The 21817-nt window shown below is 40.0% G+C and overlaps 1 protein-coding gene across 2 annotated transcripts in view; it reads left to right on the top strand.

Annotated features, from left to right (window-relative positions):
* Positions 1-21817, top strand: part of FARS2 (phenylalanyl-tRNA synthetase 2, mitochondrial) — a 209393-nt gene that overhangs the window by 135050 nt on the left and 52526 nt on the right. For both annotated transcript variants that reach the window (XM_034429088.3, XM_034429089.3), the window contains one exon: positions 12306-12457. In XM_034429088.3, coding sequence (XP_034284979.1) covers positions 12306-12457 — 152 coding nt within the window. The remainder of the gene's footprint in view (positions 1-12305; positions 12458-21817) is intronic.

Consider the following 21817-nt stretch of genomic DNA (forward strand, 5'->3'; position numbering starts at 1 on the left):
CATAGGTCTCTTGTTTGAGCAGGGGTTGAATTAGAAGACCTCCAAGGTAGGGGTGAAATGCTCCCAGTTTGGTAGCGATGGAGGCGGGTGATTCCGGTAGCAAAAATCCCTGCCCCTCCCCCCATTGCCCAGCTGAGCTGTGCAATCATCAGAGGCTTTTTTTTTATTTTTAAAAGCATTTTTTCTACAACCTCTTTGGCCGAAAAAATGCTTTTAAAAGTTAAAAAAAAAAAGCCTCTGATGATCATGTGGCTCAGCTGGGATCATCAGAGGCTTTTAAAAGCATTTTTTTCTACAACCTCTTCTACCGAAGAGTTATAAAAAAAATATTTTTAAAAGGAAAAAAAGCCTCTGCTGATCAGGCAAGTCAGCTGGGATCGTCAGAGGCTTTAAAAAAAAGAAAGAAAGCCTCTTCCAATCAGGCAAGTCAGCTGGGATCATCAGAGGCTTTCAAAAAAAAAAAGAAAGCCTCTGCCGATCAGGCAAGTCAGCTGGGATCATCGAGGCTTTAAAAAAAGAAAGAAAGCCTCTGCTGATCAGGCAAGTCAGCTAGGATCATCAGAGGCTTTTAAAAGCATTTTTTTATAACCTCTTCAGCCGAAGAGGTTGTAGAAAAAATGGTTTTAAAAGTATATATATAAAAAAAAAAGTTGGCCACGCCACTCAGTCATATTACCCCCACTACCAAGCCACGCCCACAGAACCGGTAGTAACAAAATTTACATTTCACCACTGCTTCAAGGTCCCTTCAACTCTGTTATTCTTATTCTGTTCAATAGTACACTGGTTTGTGTTTTTGCTGTCTATAATTTAATGTTTATGCATTGTATGTATAACATACAGGTAATGCTCAACTTATGACCACAATTGTATCCCAAATTTCTGTTGCTAAGCAAAACAGCTGTTAAGTTTTGCCCTATTTTATTACCTTTCTTCCCACAATTGTTAAGCAAATCACTGCAGTTATTAGGGTAGTAACATAGTTGTTAAGTGAATCTGAATTTTCCATTGACTTTGCTTGTCAGACGGTTGGAAATGACGGTGATGGGACCCTGCAACCGTCATAAATATGAGTCAGTTACCAAGTGTCTGAATTTAGTTCATGTGACCACAGAGATGCTGCAACAGTCGTAAATATGAAAAATAGTCATAAGTCACTTTTTTTCAGTGTTGTTGTAACTTCAGACAGTCACTAAATGAACTGTTGTAAGTCAAGGACTACTGGTATATAATTTTTCATGCCAAAATGAAAAATGAAATAAAAGTACAGAGGGAACTACGTGCGAAGAGTCCACATCATTTTTTTCCTGAATGGTAAAATGGAAACAAATTGGCAGATCAATAGTATTAACTTGAGGGTCTTGAGGTTGGTTATGAACTAAAGTAATTATAATAATGAATTTCCGAAGTTCTATCTTTCTAGGCTTTGTATTATATTTTCCATTCTTTCCTCAATCCTTGCACTTTTGTGGTTGTAGTGTTTTGAATGTGTTGATGTGTTAGATCACGGGTATCAAACTCGATCGCGTCACGTAATGTATCACAATGGTTTTTTTGCCTTTGCGGAGCCATGGTGGGCATAGCCTGCGTGTGCTGCATCCGGCCCATGGGCCACTGGTTTGACACCCCTGTTTTAGAGTAAGATAAACTCATCCATCTAGTGTATGTGGTTCCTTCTCCTTGGTCTGTTCCAGAGACAGCGAGGAAAACTTTCCCTAGTATTGCATGTTAATAACTGAACTGTAGAAGCAAAAGTCATGTACTCAGGATTTTACTTATGCTATGCTTCAGTACGCTCTTCAGTCATTTAATTACAGGTGTTTTGCTTGCATAAAATGACTCTAATTATACAACTACAAAGATTCCATTAATTAACTTGTTTGTATCAATGGCATTTTAAATTATCTTGGTAAAAGGTAAAGGTTCCCCTCGCACGTATGTGCTAATCGTTCCGGACTCTAGGGGGCGGTGCTCATCTAGTTGTTCCCGACTCTAGGGGGCAGTGGACAGCGCTGGCCGAAGAGACAGCGCTGTCCAAAGACATCTCCGTGGTCATGTGGCTGGCATGACTAAACGCCAAAGGCCCACAGAGTGCTGTTACCTTCCCACCTATTTTTCTACTTCATTTTTTATGTGCTTTTAAACTGCTAGGTTGGCAGAAGCTGGGACAAGTAACGGGAGCTTACCCCGTTATGCGGCACTAGGGATTCGAACCGCTGAACTGCTGTCCTTTTGATCAACAAGTTCAGCGTCTTAGTCACTGAGCCACCACGTCCCTTAATTATCATGGTACTTGTTCTCAGATCACAATAAATAGTATAGCATTAGAAAAGTTTATTTCATATCAAATCTTGTAACTAATGCAAATGGCTAATTCCTAAAATTTTAATACAAAGATAACTACTTTTATTATTGAGATATACAATGCAGCAGACAGAATTTAAAATAAAAAATATCCGATATGCATATCTGATATGATGAGTACTTTCATTTAATGGTTACTTCACTTCCTAAATTGCTAGAGCCTTCACCATTACTCCTTGGTTAAATTTTCATTGTTGCACTTATTTCTCACAGATTGTTTTATATCATTTCATCTCCTGTTCCATTGTTGTATTTACTGTTGTTAGTTCTTCCGATGCTTCAACACTAAGGCAGGTTAAATTTCAATAAATGCTTTCTTGTGCTGCCATATTAAGTTTTCCAGCTTTTCAGAATCCATTTGCCTATATGATTGAGCTTATTTTAACAATCTTATCAGTCACTGAGATCGCTATGCATTTCCAGAAGAAATAATTGGATATAAATAGGAAATGCAGGAAGGTTGTTATAAGAACAGAATGAGACAAAAGAGAAATCAAATGCATAAGAGAAGTCAAATGCCCAAAGCAGAATACATTAGCACCATGTCAAATATTCTCTTTATGTGTACTTTGAAAGTAGCTAAACATTTTTTCCCCCTGAAAAATACTCAACAGTCTTCAGATTTTGTTCAAAATGTGCTGCTGAAATGATCTCCAGTTCCCTGGCTGCTACTTTATCTTAGCATTGTTTTCCTTCTGCTCCACTTCGATGATCTAATTTACCATACTGCCACTAAATTTAATGTTATTGCCTATTATCATACAAGTTTGTTTCCAAATACCTTGCTACAACCAAGACAAATAGAACTGTGGTCCAAACTATTAAATCAAAGAACCAATAGCACCTGAACTCTAGTTCTTGGAGTCCTCCAATTATACTCCCAAATCTTATTTCCATCCAATTTCGAGATAAGAAGCATATGAAATAATTTTCAGTTTACTATAAAAAAAATTCCTGTATAAAAGAAAATCCCGATCCAATATGCAAAACAGCCACATTGATTTTATGTCATCCATCTAATCTTGTGATTCTGCCCCATTCCGAAGGAAATAATAATCTTTTTCCTGAACTAAGTACTGTGCAAAAGTTTTAGCAAGGATCTGGGAAGGAAAAACAAGTAGAAGAAAATAGCTGAAAAATGAGACTTTCTCATTATCTTGCAAAATCTGAAACAATGGACTTTAGTGCATTATATAAACAAGTGCATTATAAAACTTGTGCAACTCCACAGCAGGATTTTTATTTCATAAATTGTCATAAAAAAAGGAGATTTTGTATGTTCTAATATAATTTTAACTGATTTTCTCTCTCAGTGCAAATTCATAATGGATCCCAAATCATAACATTTTCACCAATTGTGCTTGGTATCAGTTGGTATCAGGTTCTTCTTGTGAAGTATTGTCTGTGGATTTTACCAAACATGTTTTCTGATGTGATCAAATAAATCTATACAGTTTTTGCCTTGTTTGTCCAGAGCACAATGTTATAAAAGTCCTGGTCTTTGCCTAGATAGTTCATGAGCAAACTTTTAGTCTTGTTCAGATGTTTTTTCTGGACACCAAAGATTTCCTCCTGGCAGACCTCTGGTGTAATCTCATTTTTTTCAGCTTCTTTCTAATGTGGCAAGATACTTGAAGGTCACATAGTTAATTTCTGGGATTCTTAGAAATTTCTTTCAGTATCTGACTTCATGCTGAACTTCCTGGAATGCCTGGCCTTGATAAATTGGCAGCTATTTGAAATCTTTTTTACTTGTTCCAGGTTCATAGGCATCTATAATCTTTTTTTTTCCCCTTGAAGACCTTAGAGAACTTTTTCAATTAAGGCACCTCACACTTCAAAAAACAAATCAAATTAAATGTCTAAATAAGATAGGTTCCTTCTAGATCCTCTCAATGCTCTAATCATTTGCACTAGCTCTGCTGCATCTGATACTAATTGTAGGTATTTGAGATAGTGAGCGATGTAGTGTTGTACTTACTTTTTCACATGCAAAATTTGCATTTATGTTTTTTTAAGTTGCACAATGTGTGACAAAATGTAAACAGTGCGTGATAGTTGTTATATTACATTCCCTTTATCTGTCAACATTATTGAAACGGAGATCAAATATCTGCATGTTGAAATATATAGAAAGAGTAAAATAAAATCAGAAGGGTGTATTTACTTTTCTACGCAACTATATTTTAAAGCTTAGCTTTTATTATGAGCGCAAAATGTAGCATCTATTTATCTGAGGCATTTTTGTGCCATCCTGATGTGGTTTACAACACACAGAAAATACATCAAGAATAAAATACAATAAAATAGTAAAAAAGAATAAAAATAAGGTTAAAAAGAGGACAAAAGCAGTCTAATAAAATTCAAAAATCACTGGAATTGATGCCTAGGGAAAAATAAACGTAAAGACATTTTTTAAAAAAGCCTAGAATACATTAGTCTTAGAACTTCTGTAAAGTATATCGGAAGCTACTTCCTTGTATCTGTTTTGTTTTATTTTATATTTTTCTTTTATTTTGTCCCTTTATTGCACTAGCTTTTTTAAAGATTTCTTTCTTCTTCTTTATTTATACGTTGTTTTTTTAAAAAAATATTTAATAAATATGTGTGTATGTGTAGCCTTAAGCTGGTATACTAGAGGGGACTGTTCATTGTGCCCTGTGTCACAGCTAAGCAGGATTTTCCAGATTATGACACATATCATCCCTCTAAAGTCAGAGATTCATGGAGACTGGGTATGAACATACAGAAATTTTCTAACTATTGAAATACATATCAATATATCAGTATCAAATGCATGCCATGTCAGCTTGCAACAGACAAACATTAGCTTGCAACTAACAAAAGCAGGGCCAAAGAGAGAAAAATGCAGATAGCCATAAAACTAATTCTTAAAAATTCTTATAATAAACAGCAGGAAACATTGTCCTAAACCTTATTATTAGTTTGAACAGTAAAGAGAGGCTGTCTGTTTTATGTTATGAAAGCTGCAACGTAAGCAAGCGAGAGCATTGCATGCTTTATTTTATTTATTGTGTATCTTCCCTTTGAAACATCATACTCTTCCCCCAAGGTGAGATACAAACTGACCCTCCTGTCCTTTCCTAAGGGGGTGGGGAGCGGGGTTCAATTTGGAGGTTCTTAGTAGATTGAGAGAAATCTTATCTCCCCCTCCGTGATCTTCATGCTCTTTTCTCCCCACCTTTTAATCTTTTAATGATAAATTTTAGTATAACTATGATTGTTCTTATTACTATTATATCTTTTAATGTTTCTGGTTTTAAGCTTTTGTAAGCTGCCTAGAATCGCCTCTGGATGAGATAGGGTGGTACATGAATTCAATCCATAAATAAATCTCTCTTTAAATTCAATCTGAACACTCAAGGTGACTGAAGTGGTTCACCCAAGGCAAAGTGTGAACTTAATTCAATTGTGACACTTATAGAGCTGCCAGATATATAATTGTCATTCATGTTACTTCACCTGTGAATTTTCAAATTTTCTCGTTAATGCAGTCTTCCATCCCCTTCCCCAACTGGATAAAGTTCTTACTGAGAGACCATTTTTGGTCAAATATAATAGATGTTATCTTCTTTCACCAAACATGCCCCAATCAAATTGACTAAATTTAATAGTAAAAGCTATATGAAGCAGCTAGAAATCTCAGTCTGGTGCATATTGAGACTGGTTCTGCAAATATCTGAGAAAAGATGGAATACGCTAGGCTTTCCGGAGGCCTTTCTGTTCCTATTTTGAAAACAAGGGTCACCACCTGAATCAGATTTTTTGTCTCTCTATCCACTGCATATTCTATAATTTGGCCCAGTTTTGTTCGGTTTTCTGAATTATTTTACTAAGGGGTTTCAAGCTTTTCATTTCTTTTGTTGGAGAAGATAACTGTGGTTCCTGTTGAGGAATGAACTGAAGAATAGAGGCATTATTGTTCCAAAAAATGGAACTACAGGTAAAATGGACAGCAATGAACAATACATTTGGACATTTTTGATAGCTGCCTTTAATATTAATATTTTCAATTTTTTAACCTATCCATGCTTGGGAAAAAAATGTCATTTATATTTTTTCAAAATGCTGATCTAAAGCATCAATATTTCGAATATAGTGAGTACCGGTTACCAATGGACAAATTTATTTTTGCTCTAAGTCCTGCAAGGTTGTTTTTTTTAAAAAGCTGTAATATTATATTTTTTTCCACTTGTATGTTTTTACATTTTTAAAAAATGTATTCTAGAATACATACTTAACATCTAAAATATTTTTGTCTTGGTATAATTTAATGTATTAAAAATTCCAAGAATTTACTATATTTGTGAAAAAAAGTGTGGCCTGCACATTAATTTAACAAATATGGATTATTTAATTAAAATTCTCTAAGATTGTAATGCAGTCCCCATGTGAGAAATGATTGCCTGTAATTTCAAAAATGGCACATATTTTGTATGTGAAGGATACAATATATATGTTATTATCCCAATTAATAATTCACATCCACTGCTGCTGAGCTCCATTCAATTGCAAATAGAATATTAACCCTTAGAATAATCTCCTAGGGAACAAAGATACAGTGATATTGTAAACTGTAGAATTGTCCAAATATTAGGAACTTTACATACTCTAGGACATTTTCTTATCCTTTGACTCTTATTTCACTGCAGTTGCAACAAAGTCCAGAGCAGTGAACCAAATTATGTCAGCTGGAGAAAACAAAATGTTTAAATACAACAGTTGCCTCAGTGACTGTGAAACGATTACATTAGCTAGTAATTGGGGAATTGAGATGCTTTTACTGATGCAGTTTGTGTTTGCATGTTTGTTTTTGCAATAATTTGTATGTAACAAAATATATGTAAAATATATGCAAAATCACACATCATGTTTCTCCAGATAGATGGATAATTATAATTGGAAGGCAGAAGAAATATGTTTAACTCTATATGACCAGTGGGAGATTTCTGCTTAATCAAGCAAAATGACAATTAATTTTGTTCTGATACGATATAAATTTAAGACAGAATATTGTGTGTTGACATTTTTCAGTACACGGAAATTTTCTATGAATGTTGATTCAGTCTCTGTTTCCCTCTAGAAAATATTATGTTCAGTGCTTATTGATCTGTAAAAGGAGAGGGGGGAAAAGGAGATTGCATAGGGCAATATCAAAAAGTGATCCTAAGGCACTTCAAGAGGCAAGACAGGAATTCTTTGGTTCCTGGGAACATTTTGGTTCATAGTTTGCCTGTTACTAAGAAGTGCTATAATCACACTCTGGATTATGTATTTGTAATGAATTTTCAAATATGAATGAAGACATTCTTGTCTATAGTATTCTATTATATTTTCAGTGAGTAAACATTTTCTTCTTTTTTATGTCATTGCATGATTCATAACATTTGGGGGGGGGGTTCCTCTAAGCCAATTTTTGTCAATTGAGTTGGATCATCTGCTGTTTTATTAATGTCACATTTTAGTAGGAATCTAAATATGTATACTTTTAACATTATAGATCGGGGTCCCCAACCTCCAGGCTGTGACCCATTACTGAGCTGTGGCCTATTTGGAATTGGGCCGCATGAGTAGCTGGCTGAAGCATGTGCATACACAGGTCAACTTGCACGAGCAGCGGGCTGGCGGCACTCGCAAGCATATGGGCTGGCCCACCACTTGCACAAGTCGAGCTGTGTGCATGCACACTGGCTGGCCACTCACACAAGGACTGTGTGCACGTGCCTTCTCACCGCTCACACGGCCCAGACCCCAGCTGGGTTGCCAAGCAGCAAAGGTTGGGGGCTGCTGTTCTAAATAATGGAACTTTTTACCTCAGAAGACCCAAGTAGGCCTTCATTTTGGCTGGTTTTCACTATTTGGTTAAGGCATCATTTTTTACCAAACTTCAGCCTGATTTAACCCACCCCAGTTTTTTCTCAAATGTTACATGGAGCAGGAGAAGGTAGGATGAGTTTCAATAAATAGAACATGTAATAAATTAATTTCCAGTATAAAACGTAACATTCTAGGACAGGGGTGTCAAACTTGATATCATTGAGGGCCACATCAGGGGGCTGGGATGGGCGTGGCCAGCCCGATGTCACTCATGTCAGGGCGCCTGTGGAGGCCCGAGCACTGTGTTAGTGAGAACAGGCTCCCGAGCTCCGTTTTTGGCTGCCATGGCCTCCTGCAACCCTCTGCAGTGAAAATGGGCTCCCAAGCTCTGTTTTCACTGGCGGAAGCACCATGGGCTGGTCCTTCACTGTTTCCAGGGCGGCCCCGTGGGGCCAGTTCTAAGTATTCTGTGGGCCGGGTCCCGGGCCTTGAGTTTAACACACCTGTTCTAGGACAACACACCTGGCAATATATACAAATAACATTTTTGTCATTAAAAATACAGTCCTAATCATACCAGTGTTTTATATTGATAACATAAGTCATACTGTTCACATGAGCTTTGTGGTCATGCATTTTCTGTAGAGGCTCTTTAACATGCTGCAGTAGTATCGGTGTGCGAAAGTATCATTCATACACTTTGATATTTCATTAAGAAATGTTTGATGGTTTTTATTGAGGCTTGAGTTTTGCAAGCACTGTAGAGGCAATGAATTTGTTTGACAAGTTTATTCGTGTAACAAGGTGGATAAGCATTTGTGATTCACAATTGGAATCACTGTGGGGTTGTTAATTTGAAATTCTCACAGTATTCCTGATCAGATATTCATTAAAGTGTTTGCATCACGTGCAGCCAGGTCTGTGTAAATCAGTTTACTGTAAATTTACGCTTCTTACAAGTTTATTACTTTATCAGGTATTCGCTTAGGATTTCCGCTGTTCTGTCATAAAATATTTCCCAGGCATAAAATATATTCTTCTATTGAGTTAATGCATTATATTAATCAGGCAGTGCATCAGCTGCTGTGGGCAGAAAAGGGAACTAAGAAACATTGTTTACTGCCGAAGCAGCTGGGGATCACTTGATAGGGCACAGGACAAAAGAGGAAACATGTTAACATGAATGTAGGGTGAAGGTGGATCATTTGCAAGATGGAGTTGACAGGCAGACGAGCCCTTTTTTAATGTTTTTGTTTTCTACTTCATGCTGTCCATCTTGGCTGGGACCTCCAGCTAGAGAAAAAAGTTACAAATAAAAACTGTGAGCAGGGCCATATCCATGAAAGTTAAAGACCTTTTTTCCTCTGGCATGTGCTAAGGCACATGATAAGAAAACCAGGGGGTTGGTAATTCTTTGTTTACTCATAAATGTAAGTAACTAAATGTAATTAAAACAGTATTCACTCAATACAGTTTTAGTATGGTTTGTTTAATAACATATTAGTTTGTGGATAGGCCAGGGATGTCAAACTGGTGGCCCACGTCATGCGCAGGACACGCCCACCTCAGCTATGTGAAAGAAAAAAAGTCGTGAAACGTCACGTGACGACAACGGGACACCGCAAGTTTGACACCCATGAGATAGGCTAATCCCAGTTTATTAAGACAACTATGGTTTGTTTTGCCGCTGTCTATTACAGTATCCAGATGGATCTGACGTTTCCCAGGAGTAAAAGGCTATTCTGCTCCTGTTTATGTGGGAGAAAGCTTTTGTTTAAACAGTATTAAATTATTTATTGAAAAGCATGAGGTTTTTTACTTGCATGTTTGTAAGGCACTGATGGAAGCTGTGTGTTCATGCAAGCTGTGAGATTTGTTTGTTTGCTTACGCATTCCAGGGTCTTTCTTTTTTAAAGAAAGTATATGAAATTTGTAATCCAACTTCAAATGGTGGCATTAGATTTAGACTTGTTGTCTGGAAAGAAATCATAAATTGTTGCTCGACATGGGTTCAGATGTTTAAACAAACTGTAATTGGATTAAACAAAGCCTGGATTTATGTTATGTGGAACTGGGCCTTCTGTGCAGTACAAAGTCACCGTATTGGTAGAGGTTTGGAAGCCAGTACTTGAAGTATTTTTAAAATGTCCAATTCCAGTTTTGTGAACATTGAACTCATGAATAATCTCAGTGAAAATAATCTATTATCTTTGTGACCATTTTAGCACAATTGTATCAGCATTGTATATATGTGCGGCCAGATTGCCTAAATATAAGGTATCTATTTCATTTTCATTAATGTTTGCCCTTAAAAAAATTTACATTCCCCCCTTTCCATGCTTCTTTTTTTTTTTCTGAGGTTTTCTAATCTGAGACGTTTAGTGTGCTGTAAAGGAGTATGAAAATTTAACAATGTTTTTCAATAAATCAAAAAGCTCATTTGAGTAGACCCAACTTTTTCTGCCCTTTATTTGAATGGATTTTATGACTTAACAGAGTACCTTCCCTGTGTTTGGACTGCAAGAGGTAGCCCTGCCTGATTTGTGATATTGTAATGTCATTATATTAACAATATGGTTTCAGAATGGCAAAATCACAGCAGGGGAAAATAGAAGAAAAATAAAATATATTTCCTTTCCCTTGAATGATGGGTGTTTATCAATATAGTATACTCTGTCATGGATACGCACGCTATGAAGCTCCTGTTGATGGTGATTTTATTCTGAGTATCTACAGGCTCTATTGGCAGTGTTTAAAACTGAATGGTAACAATGAAAATGAAAAGCATAATATTGATCACTTCCTGAGTAGACTACTGCAAAGGGCTGCCCTGGAAGACCATCTGGGTACCACAGTTGGCACTCCTGCTACGTGAGCTTCATTGGTTGCCAGTAGTCTTCCAGATGCAATTCAGGTTCAAGCTCTTCATGGCATAAGGTCTGATTATATAAGCATACTTTTTCTGTCATAATCCCCACCCGCTGGAGCAGCATCTTTTCAGAGATTTGGACAGCACTCACTTTCCTAGGGTTCCAGAAAACCCTTAATACTTTGCTCTGTTCCTAGACCTGAAGATAATGTTGATGCATGTGGTAGAATGTAGGCCAGAGTGACAGGAGGGAGGGGCTCTTTCTCAGGGAGCAAAGAGACAAAGAAGCCTGGAATGTTTGACATGCAGAAAAAGGGAAAGATGGAGTTTGCAGGATATATCTAATAGATATGCAGATATGTGCTTTAATCTGGCAAGATTCCTGTCTATAGGCGAACAACAATAAAAACACTACTGTGAAGAAACTTATGTTCTTGGTTCCTTAAGTCTGACAGAGTGTGAGTTCTTGATTGACAGGGTGTGAGTCCCTATTGTTTGTATGTATGTATGTATGTATGTATGTATGTATGTATGTATGTATGTATTTACTAATTATACTGTTCTGTTTGAGTTCAGGGTGCTGATTTTTGTGGGTTTTAATTTTTCCCCCTATGGATTTTATAAACTGCCTAGAGTCTTTTGAACTGTCTTTTGAAGTGGGTGGTCATATTATACTGAATAAATAAATTAAATTATTAATTTAATTAAATGATTCTTTCATACCAAAATTATGTTCAGTTTCTGGTTTGAGATATTTTTCATTTTGTGCACACTCCTAAAACTAAGTTTCTCCTCAAATTTCTTACTTAGTCTTAATAACATTAGGAGTAGTAGTGATGTCTTTATCTATGAATATTAAGCACATACAGACTGAAAAAATGGTTTTTGAACTTCAGCATGTAAAGTGCTAATCTGAAATGTGATAAAGCTAGGTGAAAATACCGTATATGTGCTTAAAGAATTATTTTACTTAAAGTTAAATTTAAAAGATTCTATTTTTAAGATGCAATATTATATAATGTATAACATTTTTAAGATTCAACATACAATGTAACTTTATTGCTGCTTAGCCTATGTTGTAATTAATTTATAATGATTATATTGAAAAGTAGGAAGCAATAGTTATAAATAAACACAATCTTAATAATATTCAGAGTAATCACTTTTTTATTATATTCTTACAATTTACTTCAGAACATTGGTTTACATTTTTTTTAATCTTTATATTTTTTAGCCTTTCAGTAAATATCCTCCTGTAATCAATGATATATCTTTTTGGCTGCCGTCTGAAAAGTACTGTGAAAATGACTTCTATGATTTAGTCCGATCTATTGGAGGAGATGTGGTGGAAGAAGTCAAGCTCATAGATGTATTCACACATCCAAAGTAAGTCTAATGTTTTCTATATCATGGTGAAGTTTTTATAATCAGTGTTTACAAATATTTACTAATATTCTAAATAGAGATAAACATTTCATAATGTAAGAGCAACATAATCAATATATATTGCCACTCACTTGTAAAATGACTCTGAATGTCTAAAAAGTTAAAAACTAAAAAGTTAAAAATATCAAAATATATCCAGTATGGAATGGTGGGGCGGGGGGGGACTACAACCATTTTCATGAGGTCTGTGAATCTCAATTCTGAAAATTTCCCAGTAGCTGAAAATGTTGCATCTTGAAATCTATACATTCTAGAAGATACCCAGATCAGGAAAGGTTGGACTAGAAGAAATAAGTGATGAGTCATGGTGGCACAGTGATTAGAATGCAATATTGCAGGCTAACTCTGCTGACTGTGCCCACTGTCAGGAGTTCAATCAGCTCAAAGTTGACTCAGCCTTCCATTCCTCTGAGGTCAGTAAAATGAGGATCTGGATTGGGGCAATTTGCTGACTCTGTAAATCATTTAGAGAGTGCTGTAAAGCACCATGAAGTGGTATATATAGTAAGTCTAAGTGCTATTGCTGTTAGGCAAGATTAACACTTGTTTAGTAGAAAACGCATTTGAGCTGATGAAGATATGGTAAAAGAAACCAGCTCAATTGTTTGTGGGCAAGCTCAGGTGAAGACATTATTAAGCAAAGATATTAAGATCAGGGACCAATGAGCAATCTGATGCAGGATCTGGTAAAACACTCCTATTCAAAATTACATCTCTGAAAGCAATTACATCTTTAAAAGGAAATGTATGAGTATGAATATTTGAATTAAAGGTCCACTATTAATGTTAACTTTATTAAACATGGGCACCTTTAAATAGTTTCTCATAGCAGTCTTTGGCATGTGGCAAACTGTTTTATGTACACTTCATATAGCTGAGATTATTCTTCTCTAGCTTTCCAGAGACATTACAAATCAAAATGGTAGTACCCATAGAGATTTCAGAAAGAGGTGAAGAAAATTGTGTATCAGTTGTTTATGGTGAGTCAATGTGTGTATTAAAGGTTCAGCTCACATAAGTGCCATTGAGAATGATTTGAAATGACTACCTCAGGGGAATATAATTGAATTGGCCAAACTTCTAAATATATCCTAGATTCATTTTATCTGTCTTAAGTTAATAAAGATGGGGTATTTTTAAAGATAAGCAATAACTTGCCCAATAATGTTTCTTTCATGTCTTATCAGAGAGTTTAATCTTAGAAGCAAACCACTAATGTGCAATGGAACATTTGGGGTCTTTTATGTTTGGTGAAAAGCTACTTTGGAAGGAGGCAAATAATACAGACAGGAATGGGGGAAGAGGACTGCTTAAAGTTCTCTTGCTTTTTAGTTTGCAGTATCTAGTGCAGCATTCCCCAACCTTTCGGTTTTTGCGGATCAGTGTGGGAGGGAGAAGGAATGCTTACATGTGAGTTGTGGGTGAGTGTGCATGCGTATCCTTGTGCATGTGCTTGCGCAAGTGGAACTGCACACACGTGTGTTCATCAGCTGCTTCTATGGTCCAGTTCTCAACGGGCATATCTCCAAAGAAGAAGAGAGTGAAAAGAGAATCCAACAGGCACTAAAGTAATCAGTGTGGAATTTGTATTATTTGGATATGACATGGAGCTTTTTGAATCATGTGATTTACTAATATTTCTTTATCTACCTAATAATTTATATGAGGATTTGGGCACCTGCTAGAAAGGAAGTTGATTCTTGGCCTTTTATTCCCTCTCAGTTTAGAATAGCTATGAAAATTAAATGATGTCATCTCCAATTCAAGATGAAAATTGTTCTCGTCTTCATACTAGTGTTTGATTTGGTTGAGATGCAGATTTCCAGTCTGGCAAATTTTTGTTTCCATTTTTAAATTAAAACTCTATAGAAAAATCGTCTAAATGAATCAAGGGGCAGATGGATATTGAAACTATATTCTAGTCACTAGTGTATCTTTTTTTAACTCTTCAGAAGCCTATCACGTATAAAACAGTGTGGCATGAATACTGACAATTTTAGAATGCCTGTTTCTCTTTTACTGTATCATCTATTTTAACTTCCACAATGGAAATTAACATACATGCTGGCCCAGAAATGATAGTGAAGGAGGATAAGCTAAATCATTTGTTTCCACAAAAAAGCAGCCTAAACTGTATTGGGCTTTTAATTAGAGGCGATGTGATAAGTTTGTGATGAGGGAAGATGTTTTAAAAAACAAATAGATAGGTGATAATGCTGTTTTACTCCAGTTTCCACAGTAATTAGCTGTTTATAGTAGCATTTGTTAAATATCATAATTCCCATGTTGATCCTTGCATCCAAGAATTTATGTTCTGCAATTACCTTTAGGGGAAGAAAGAAACAATGATAGGAATGTTGTAACAGACATTCATATACCTCTGGGGAAAGCTACATCCTTTTATGGATCCTTTTGAATAATGTGTGTACAGGTAGTTCTCAACGTACAATAATTCGTTTAGTGACTGTTCAAAGTTGCAATGGCACTAAAAAAGTGACTTGACCCTTTTCACGCTTATAACCATTGCAGCGTAACCCATGCTCATGTGATCAAAATTAAGATGCTTGGCAACTGGTTCATATTTATGATCGTTGCAGTGTCCCAGGGTCACGTGATCAACTTTTGCAGCTTTCTGACAAGCAAAGTAAATGGGGAAGTCAGATTCACTTAACACCCGGTTTACCAACTTAACAACTGCAATGATTCACTTAACAACTGTGGCAAGTTGTTAAATTGTAAAATGGGGCAAAATTCAACTTAACAAATGTCTCACTGAGCAACATAAATTCTCCAGCGTGCTGCTTGGAGAATCCAAAATCGAAGGTTATTCAACAGTCTAGCAGTCAGCTCTGAGTGTATGTATCTTTAAATTTTCTTAGACACGCCCCCTTTTGCTCGTCAGAGGCTCAGTTTTTATTCACTCAGTCAGCTAATCAGACTTGTTTTTGCTCGTCTCTGGTGACTAGACTTTTGAATAAATTCTTCACTTTTGGATTCTCTCCTCTTCTGACTTTTGGACTGGACTTGACCTTGCCTTGGATTCTGATTTTGGATATCTTGACTTTGTTGTGATTAAAGGGGTGGTTTGCCTCCCTTCTCCTCCTCATTGTTGCTGCAAGGGTAAGTCTTTCTGGTTCCCAGACTGGCTGCCCAAGTTTATTTCATTGCCCTAGCTGAAGCTCTGCCTTGTCCAGGGCACCTTCACCTTAGTTATCCCCCCTCCCTTCCTGGAAAGTCGGGGTGGCTACTGAGTCCCTGCCCTGCTCTCAGCGGCATACTCGCATCTGGAGCCCATTTGCTGCTTTTGGAGTTCCTGCCCTGCTCTCAGTGGCACACTCCTCCGTTTGCCTGCCTCTTCGCGCTAGGTCTACTTCTGAGTAGCTGCACGCATGCTATGGCCTGGTTGTTGCCGGATCGGCGCTGCAGCCGATCTCCTCGTTTTTGCGCCATGCGCATACCTAGCGAGGCCGCCATTACAGCAAGGCGCGTTTTCGCTAGCTTTGGCTCTTTTCTGCCTGGCAACTGATTGAGCATGCGCAGTTGCCTCCCTAGAGCGAATTTTGCTCGGGAACGAGTCTATGCATGCGCAGTTGCCTCCCTAGCGCAAGTCTGCCCGGCAACAGCATCGTGGCTGTGCAGGGAGCCCTCGTTGTCCCTTCTGCCTCCTACAAGCGCTGCGACTGCGCGCTGAGGTTTTGTGACATTCACTGCCAGCACGGGAGCTGTAACTGCACAGGAACGTCTCCATTATTGATTGTGGCCCAGTTTGCGGCAGCACTTATTAAAATAGCTGCTCTGGCGCCCTCTGGTGTTTAAAGGCGGTCACATGAGCAATTACCTACCTTTTCTGTGGAATTGTTTGGGCTATCTTACTGCAGCCCCTATTATTAGGGCATACCTGGTGGTTTATCACCATCTGGCACAGGTTCTCAACCACCTGTGCTGGAAAGGGGGGGGGAAGAGTTGCTGCCTAGCACAGCCCCTCTGTTTCTAAGAATAAATAAATCTTTCAGTCATTATTAAATAAGTAAATAAATAATAATAATAATAATAATAATAATATAAATAAATAAATAAATTAAAAAAATATGCTGAGAACATTGAAATCATAAGGTATACATATGTTTATATGACATACACAAACCTGCTTACCCTTTTCTCTTCGCTCCTTCTGCACTACTCAGGATGGCTGACTGCAAGCTTTCATCCGACCTGGAGCACAGCCCTGGACCTTCTGAGGCTCCGGCTTCTCCAGGCCCTGAAAAGAAAAAGGCAAAAAAGCGGGATAAGCATGGGACTACCTCCGTTCCAGCTGCCTCAATGAAGGGTCGCAAATCCTCATCGGCTGCCACCAAAGATGCCAACAGACGTCATAAGGCGCTTGAACAAGTTTGATCTGGCTCAGCGACAGTCTCCGTCACCAGCCTCGCCCGCAATCATTCCAGCCGCCGAACCTGTAGTGTTTTATGCTCCCCATTCGGGGATCATGCCTTCTCTGTGCCAGGGTCACACCCCTGTGACTGGCTCTCCTCCAATGTCTGCAGTGGTACTTTCTCCCACTGTCCTTTTGCAAGGTGTAGCAGTTCCGGTGGATTTGTCTCATCCGCAACCACCTGCTCAGCACCCTCCTCCGGAGGCTACTTACACCCCCACAGCCATGGGGCTCCGCCCAGGGGGTCCTTCGCATGTCATGTTAGCCTGTGACTTCGAGAATTTCATTTCTCAGGCTATATCTAGGACATTGGCTGCTAGCGCACAACAACCTCTGCCGTTCAGGCTGATGTCAATGGCTGCTGCTGCTCCTCCTCCGCAGCATCAGGTCTCTCACTATGATGATATGGCAGACCGGTATTCGTCTCAGCTAGACTCTGCACAAGCTGATGACTCCTCTCTGGAGGATGAAGAGGCCCAGAGGGACATGGAGTTTTCTGACGATGAAGACCTTCTTCCTGACAGACCAGCCTTCACCGGTCTTTTTCGGCCGTCTCTATTTAAGTCCTTGTTGCACAAGGCAAAATCGTCTATTCATATGGCTACCTCGGACGGTCTCTCCGATCCACCTGCAACGTCTCAGCTGCATGACACTCTGTTTAACTTTCCTAAGACCGAACAAGCCTACATTCCGTGTCCTCAACTCTTCACGGAAGTCGTACAACGTTCTTGGAACCTGCCGTCCTCCTTGCTGGCACCTACCAGTCTTGACCGCAAGTTATACTGTTCGGCTCCGTCTCTCCAGGACGTATTGGCCTTACCAGCGGTGGATACTCCTGTAGCGAACTTGACTTCATCTTCCTCGTGCCTGTCTCATGACATCGCCGACGGCCTTCGGACGGAGGACCAGAAGGCGGAGCTCACAGTCCGCAAGACACACAACGTGGTGGTCAGGGCGGCGACCTCGGCGTCATTTTTCAACAGGGTAACCCCAGCTCCAGGAACGTTTGCCACCGGAGGACACGTGGGTCCACCAGGACATTAATAAAATTGTTGTGGCCACGGAGTATTCTGCTGACACTTCACTTAATGCCACCAAGTTCGCGTCTCGTGCCCTGGTCTCATCGGTGACATCCAGGTATCTGCTGTGGCTGAGACACTGGAGAGCGGACATGGAGTCAAAGTGGAGGCTTGCATCATCCCCGTACAAGGGGACCCATCTCTTCGGGGAGGTGCTGGACCCGATTCTCATTGAGGATAAGGACAAGTGCAAAGTCATGCCCTCGTCATACCAGCGGACCGAGCATAAGACCCCCTCATACAGCCAGAGGCAGCCCTTTCGAGCTGACCCCGGACCCAGCGGGTTTTTCGCCACAAGACAGTACTCCCAGGGATTTGACCATCCCTATGACAGATCTTCTTTCCGAGATCGTGGCAGACGCTCGGCCCCAGCCAAGCATCCCTTCAGAGGCACGGGGACCCATGCCTTTCGGAGAGGCAAGTGACACTCCCCATCACCTTTCCATTGGCGGCCACCTCCAACACTTCGCAGCCCAATGGGAATCGATGATGTCGGACGCATGGGTGCTACAGACGATCCAGCTGGGGTTAACCTTGGAGCTTTGCTCCTGCCCCCACAACAGGTTCATCCAGTGCCTTGTGTTGCCCAATCCAAACAAACGTCGACGGATGGAAGCGGAGATACAACATCTCATCGACATTTGTGCCATAGAGCCGGTTCCCACAGAACACAGTGGAACTGGTTTCTATTCAATCTTTTTCCTGGTTCCAAAACACTCCGGAGGCTGCCGGGGGATCCTGGACCTCAAAGAACTGAACAAATACGTTCTCTACCATCAGTTCAAAATGCAATCCCTGAAATCTATCTTGGGATGCATTCGAGCGGGAGATTGGATGACCTCCATGGATTTCAAGGAGGTCTACCTTCACATCCTGATTCGGCCTTCTCAGCGTCGATTCCTCCGCTTCTCTTACAATCATCGTCATTTTCAATACAGGGCGATGCCCTTCGGACTTTCGTCCGCCCCCAGGACTTTTACAAAGATCCTTTCAGCTGTAGCTGCACATCTTCGGCAGATATCAATCAGAGTACTTTGCTATTTGGACGATGTCCTCATCTTATCGTCCACACAGGCCCAGGCAACACGAGATCTGGCCACGGTTTGCCACTGTCTTCAACAACACGGCTTCTCTTTGAACCTGCCGAAGAGCCACTTGTGCCCCACTACCAGGATTTTGCACCTGGGTTCCGTTATAGATTCTATCAAGGGGCAAGTTTTTCTGTCTGCAGACCATTGCCACAACATCCGGTCACTAATTCTTCAGATTCTTTCGCTCCAGTCAGTCCCTCTCTTGCTGCTGTCTCGTCTTCTAGGGAAGATGATTTCATGCATCTCCATTGTTCCGTGGGCGCGTTTTCATGGTCGCCAGCTTCAATGGTTCATGCTCCCGTACCAGCGCTCCCGCCGCAGCAATTCCACAGCTCGAGTATCCCTCCCATCAGAGGTTCACGGATCCCTTTGCTGGTGGACTTCGTCGACTCTAATGAAGGACTGCGCCTTCCTGGAACCACGTCGTCTCATGGTGACAACCGATGCCAGTCTGACCGGATGGGGCGCTCACATGCATTCCCAAGTTGCTCAGGGCAGTTGGTCTCCGGCGGATCGCCAGAACGAAATCAACTGGCTGGAGCTCCGTGTGGTTCACCTCACCCTCTTCCAATTCCAACCATCGGTAGAGGATCACCATGTGCTGGTTCGGATGGACAATGTGACCACAATGGCACATGTAAACCGCGAAGGGGGCACCCGCTCGAACCCGCTGATGGACGAGGCATCCCGATTACTGACTTGGGCGGAGACTCACCTCCTCTCCCTCCGGGCGCAGCACATTTCCGGGACGATGAACGTGACCGCAGACTGGTTGAGCAGGATGCAGATAGACAACTCAGAATGGCGTCTTCACCCGGACATCTTCCACGAGCTGTCCCAATGCTTCGGACCTCCCGTCATCGACCTGTTCGCACGACGGGACAACACACAGCTCCCTTGGTTTTTCGCTCGTCACCCTTGTCCGCAAGCAGAGAGGATCGACGCACTCGCATGCCCCTGGCCTCCGGGGTTGCTTTACGCATTTCCCCTGATACCGCTTATCCCGCAACTCGTACGCAAGATCCTGAATGAGAAGGCGGAAGTAATACTTGTCGCTCGCCACTGGCCAAGGAGAGCCTGGGTCGCGGACCTGCTGAATTTGTCAGTCACCCCTCCATGGCACATTCCGGACGACAGGATTTTTCTCAGCCAGAAGTTCATACTGCATCCAGAGCCCCAATGGCTGCAGTTGACCACCTGGCATTTGAGAGGGTCCTTCTAAGGCGGGACAACATCTCAGGGAAGGCTATATCTACTATCCAGGCATCCAGGCGCCCATCCACGTGCCACATCTACAACGCCACCTGGACCTCATTCTGTGCATGGTGCTCCCGGGCCCATATATCTTTTATTTTATTTGTCTTAAAACATCTATTTCACCCTTTCCATAGTGGTCCAAGTGCTTTTAAGGCCTAAAATATACCAATTTTAGGGGGGGGAAACATTGAGAAAAATGAATCACCAATTTTAAAGAAAATAAGATCTCTTAAGAATGGCAGAGAAGAGATAATAAATTCTAAATCTATGTAAACTCAGAAACCAATAAATCCTATAAAACAGTATTTTTATTTTAATGGTGAGGATGATAATGCAAATGATCCAGTGTCCCCACAATAATACAAAAGCAAGCTTAAAATCTTTGTTGAGATAATGTGTGCTTTTGCTGTTAAAAATAGCCAAAAAACAAATTAAGGGTGGGGATTAAAAGAACTTTGAAGAATCAGTTATTTCTGATTTAGAAACAAATCTTAGTAACGGCTCATTCAAAGTCATATTGTAAAAATAACATAAATATATCACATTTTCATTTAAGTGTAATTACCTTATGTGATTCAATATAAATACCTTGTACATAGATATACTTACTTGCATATGAGTAATAAATGCCCCAAAGATTTGAAAATGTTCAACTGTTTTGGCCAATTTAAAAATGCCTTTGCAACAGGGGTGAAATGCTCCTGGTTCGGACCAGCTCGGGCGAGTAGGTAGCGATGGTGGTGGGCAGTTCGGAGAACCGGTAGCAAAAATCACTGCCCCCGCCCCTCATGCCCAGCTGAGCCGCGCAATCATCAGAGCCTTTTTTTTCTTTTAAATGGCTCTGACCAGCCAAGCTCTGACGATCCCAGCTGAGTTGCCTGCTAATCAGGCAACTCAGCTTGGATCACCAGAGCCATGTAAAAGAAAAGAAGTTTCTTTTTTTTCTCCCCTCCTCCCCCCGTCAAGCCTCCAGCTTGCTTACCTTAGCTGCTGGTCGCAACGCGCTTGCTGTAATACCTGCAATCTATTGGATCAGCAAGCAACTGAATCTCCCTGCCTGCAATCATCAGTGAGCAGCTCTGTCTGCAACTTTAAGACTTGTGGACTTCAACTCCCAGCAAAGCTGGCTAAGGAATTCTGGGAGTTGAAGTCCACAAGTCTTAAAGTTGCCAAGGTTGGAGACCCCTGTTCTATTGGGTAAGTTTTTTCCCCCTTTGGGAGCTTTAAAAAAAATAGTTAATTGAGGTTTTTTTAGTTGTTCTTTTTTTAGACCTAGCCATTTAAAGTTTAGGAAGTTTTAAATTTAGCTGCTTTTATATAAAATTAAAATTAAAATAAAATAAAATAATATTTGTGCAGCTTTCTGAGATTTAATGTGTTTCTGTAGGGTTTCACTCTAACTACACAAACACACAAAATCTCACAAAGCTGTATGTAGAAT

This window comes from Pantherophis guttatus, chromosome 3 (assembly GCF_059756535.1).
Source record: "Pantherophis guttatus breed Tessera chromosome 3, ASM5975653v1, whole genome shotgun sequence".
In the NCBI taxonomy this organism is placed as follows: domain Eukaryota; kingdom Metazoa; phylum Chordata; class Lepidosauria; order Squamata; family Colubridae; genus Pantherophis; species Pantherophis guttatus.